Genomic DNA, 3,457 nt, shown 5'->3' on the forward strand with positions numbered 1-3,457 from the left:
CTCCTGCCTCCTCCCAGCCCCCGCAGCCGTGGCACCGGGGACACCCGGGGGACCCCGTGGGCAGGAGCCCCCCGGGGAGCCGGGGCCGGGGCCACCTTAACTTCCCGGCGGTGACGCCATCGGGGCGGTGACCCGGGAAGGTTTAAAAGCTGCTGCAGGCAGAGAGACAGCTGCAGGGAGGACAGGCAGGAGCAGGCAGAGGGAGCGACCACAGCTGGCAGGATGGATGTGGGGCAGGCGACATCCACGAGCGGGCTGAAGACAGTGGCCGCCAAGGAGCTGGACGGCTGGATTGCAGCGACCCTGGAGCCCAGCACGGCTTTCTGCAGGCACGTGAAGCAGACGGTGAAGCAGATCTGCGACTTCCTGAAGGAGGACTGCTTTGAGACCAACATCCACGTCCACAAGACCGTCAAGGTGAGCTCTGCCTGGGTTGGGGGCCAGCTGGTACCCCTGTTGCCGCCCTTCCCTCTGTCTTGCTGCTCCAGCTCCTGCCCTGCCTCAGTTTCCCCTGGCAGCTCCACAAATGGTGGCAGGCGATCCCTGTGCTGAGGGGCAGCGGTGCTGAGCGGGCGGGGTATCTCTCTGCAGGGTGGCTCGGCAGGCAAGGGCACAGCCTTGCAGAACAACTCCGACGCCGACGTGGTGCTCTTCCTCAGCTGCTTCTCCAGCTATCAGAAGCAGAAGCAGGAAAGAAGCAGTATCCTACGTTTGATCGAGAAGAGGCTGCACGCCTGCAGGCAGAGCCTGACATTCACCGTGAACATCAACGAGCCAAAGTACAAGGGTCCCAGCAACATGCCACGCTCCCTCAGCTTCACCCTCTGCTCCAAGGAGACCTTGGAGTCCATCGAGGTGGACATCCTGCCCGCCTACGACGCCTTGGGTAAGGGGTGTGAACTGGCGCAGGGCTGGGCTGGGGTGTCAGCGCCGGGATGGATCTCACCCTCCTTCTCGCCCTGCAGGGCAGGTGACGCGGGATGTCCCACCAGATGCGGGGGTGTACGTGGGGCTCCTGAATGCCAGCAGTGGACCCGGGGAGTTCTCCCCGTGCTTCACCGAGCTGCAGAAGAAGTTTGTGAAGCGTTGCCCCCCCAAGCTGAAGAACCTCCTGCGACTGGTCAAGCACTGGTACAAGGAGGTGAGGGGCTGCCCGGCTTCCCCGGCACCCACTGGGCACCTGGCCTGGCCAGCTCTCACCCCCATCCCCGTCTTCTCCCCAGATGCTGAAGCCACGGTACCCCACCGCGGACCTGCCCCCCAAGTATGCCCTGGAGCTGCTGACAATCTACGCCTGGGAGGAGGGCACGGGCTCCTGCGTGTCCTTTGTCATGGCCGAGGGCTTCCGTACGGTGTTGGAGCTGCTGTGCCGGTACCAGGAGATCTGCATCTACTGGGAGACGTACTACTCACTCCAGCACAGCCAGATCGGTGCCCACGTGAAGGGGCTGCTGCGCAGTCCCCGGTGAGGACCGTGCCCGGGGGGACCCCTGCCACCCGCCCTGTGGTGCTGCCCGGGACTGACGGCAGTGCCCGCCCTCTGTGTTTGCAGCCCCATCATCCTGGACCCCGCCGACCCCACAGGGATCCTGGGCCAAGGCAAGAATTGGTACCTGGTGGCGCAGGAAGCTGCCCACCACCGTTCGCTGCCCTGCGTCAATACCGCCCAGCCCTGGAACGTGCAGGTAAGGCTGCCTGTGCCTGCGGGCATTGCTGCCCCCCCCAGGGCCCCTGCTGGCTTTGCCCACCCACACTCCTGTCCCCGCAGCCGGCCCGACCCGTGAGGATTGAGGTGAAACAGCTGGCAGGCACCAGCCTGAGCATGACCGTCAGCCCGAGCACCACCGTCTGGCAGCTGAAGGAGAAGATCGAGCAGGAGTGGGGCATCCCCCGGTACAGGCAGCGCCTGGCGCAGCAGGAGCCAGGCAGGAGCACCCTCATCCTGCAGGACAACGAGACCCTGGCCACCCACGGCATCTTCTACAGTACCACGCTGATGCTGCTGCAGACTGAGCCCCAGGCGATGGAGGTCTTCGTGAAGGACGACAAGAACCGGACCACCACCTACATGGTGCAACCCACTGACACGGTCTGGCAGCTGAAGGAGCAGATCCACGCCCGGCACGGGCCTCCTGCCAACCAGCAGCGCTTGACGTACGGCTCCAGGGAGCTGGAGAACCAGCACGTGCTGGCGCACTACAACATCCAGCCCAGGAGCACAATCTTCATGCTCCTGCGGCTCCGGGGGGGCACGGGCCCCTGGCACCCCCAGTTCCCTGCTTGCTCGCCCTCCTAAGCATCGCCCTCAGCACCAGCCTACGCGCCTGTAACCTGTCTCCCTGTCATGCTGGAAATAAATGCCCTGGTAGATCCTTGTGCTGCTCACTGAGTTGGGGACAGTGCCAAGTGGCACGGTGGGGGGGGTGATCAAGGGGGGACATCATTGGGATAAGGGGGTCCTCAATGCCACCAGCTGCTGGGACAGCACAGGGACACATGGGTGCAGAGCAGCGGTGCTGCCTGAGCCCGGGGTGCACGGTGGGGTCAGGGGTGCCAGCCCAGTGCCAGCTGGACCTCAGGAAAAAACCAGCTCCATCCTCTGCCTGCTCCTGCCTGCAGCTGTCTCTCTGCCTGCAGCAGCTTTTAAACCTTCCCCAGCCACCAACTCAATCACCGCTGGGAACTTAAGGTGGCCCCGGCCCCGGGGCTTCGCCTCTCCCCAGTCCCCAGCCCCGGCTCCCTGGGGGGCTCCTGCCCAGGTTCTCCCCTGACTGCCCAGCTGGCCGGAGGCAGAGTCCCACCACGGGGACTCTGTGCCCGGCCCTGCCCGGGGGCTGGGGGTGCCCTGCCCGCACCAGTGTCTGCCTGTGCCCACGCTGGGGGCTCAAGTGCTGGGGCGCAGCCAGCGCTGGGACATGGCTGGTGCTGGTGTCACCGGGGGGCCTGATGTCACCCCAGGCAATGGGACATGGCTAGTGCCAATGTCACCGGGGGCCCTGGTGCCACCGCAGGCAGCGGGAGGCAGCAGATCCCAAGGTCACCTCCCATCACTGCCTTAAGTGCTGGGCTGGCAGCACTGGGGAAAGGCCAAGTCAAGTTTCGGTTTTCGCCTTCCAGAAACGAAAGCGTGGAGGGTTGTAAGCCTTGGGGTCCCTATCGGCCTTGGCGATGTCCCCACAGGACTTGCCCCCCCCCCACTCCTCAGGGTGCCAGCAGGGGTCCCCGCTGTAGGGCACTGGCCTGCCCACCCCCGTGTGCTCCCTGGGGCTCTGGGGCAGACGCAGGACCCTGGGCTGAATCCTCTGCTTTATTGTGCTCAATTAGTAAAAGCCCCCCCGCACCGCTGCTCTGCACCCGGGGCGCTGGGCACCCCTCCCGTGCCCCCCCCCCATCTCCTCCCTGGGTGCCCCTCCTCCTGCCAGACCCCCCATGTCCCGCCAGCGCCCGTCCTGCCCCT

At 65.6% G+C, this 3,457-nt stretch overlaps 2 protein-coding genes across 2 annotated transcripts in view; one reads left to right on the forward strand and one right to left on the reverse strand.

Moving 5' to 3' along the window:
* Positions 1-222: 222 nt before the first annotated feature.
* LOC103895244 (2'-5'-oligoadenylate synthase 1) lies at positions 223-2,353 on the forward strand. Its single transcript, XM_019470876.1, has 6 exons — positions 223-417; positions 592-886; positions 966-1,141; positions 1,224-1,465; positions 1,553-1,685; positions 1,769-2,353. The coding sequence occupies exons 1-6, from the start codon at positions 223-225 to the stop codon at positions 2,294-2,296; spliced, it is 1,569 nt and encodes a 522-aa protein (XP_019326421.1). The 3' UTR covers positions 2,297-2,353.
* A 739-nt stretch (positions 2,354-3,092) lies between these two features.
* The window catches only part of SEMA3B (semaphorin 3B), a 4,655-nt gene continuing 4,290 nt past the window's right edge, over positions 3,093-3,457 (reverse strand). Inside the window, exon 17 of the mRNA XM_019470877.1 lies at positions 3,093-3,269. Within this exon, the coding sequence (XP_019326422.1) occupies positions 3,093-3,269 (177 nt within the window). The remainder of the gene's footprint in view (positions 3,270-3,457) is intronic.

This window comes from Aptenodytes forsteri, unplaced genomic scaffold (genome assembly GCF_000699145.1).
Source record: "Aptenodytes forsteri isolate BGI_AS27 unplaced genomic scaffold, ASM69914v1 Scaffold368, whole genome shotgun sequence".
NCBI lineage: Eukaryota > Metazoa > Chordata > Aves > Sphenisciformes > Spheniscidae > Aptenodytes > Aptenodytes forsteri.

Bases quoted from the DNA above. Each gene is read 5' to 3' on its own strand.
- LOC103895244 (XM_019470876.1), top strand. From the start codon at position 223: ATGGATGTGGGGCAGGCGACATCCACGAGCGGGCTGAAGACAGTGGCC. The intron at 418-591 runs GTGAGCTCTGCC...ATCTCTCTGCAG, and splicing joins ACGTCCACAAGACCGTCAAG to GGTGGCTCGGCAGGCAAGGG. The intron at 1,686-1,768 runs GTAAGGCTGCCT...CTGTCCCCGCAG, and splicing joins CCCAGCCCTGGAACGTGCAG to CCGGCCCGACCCGTGAGGAT.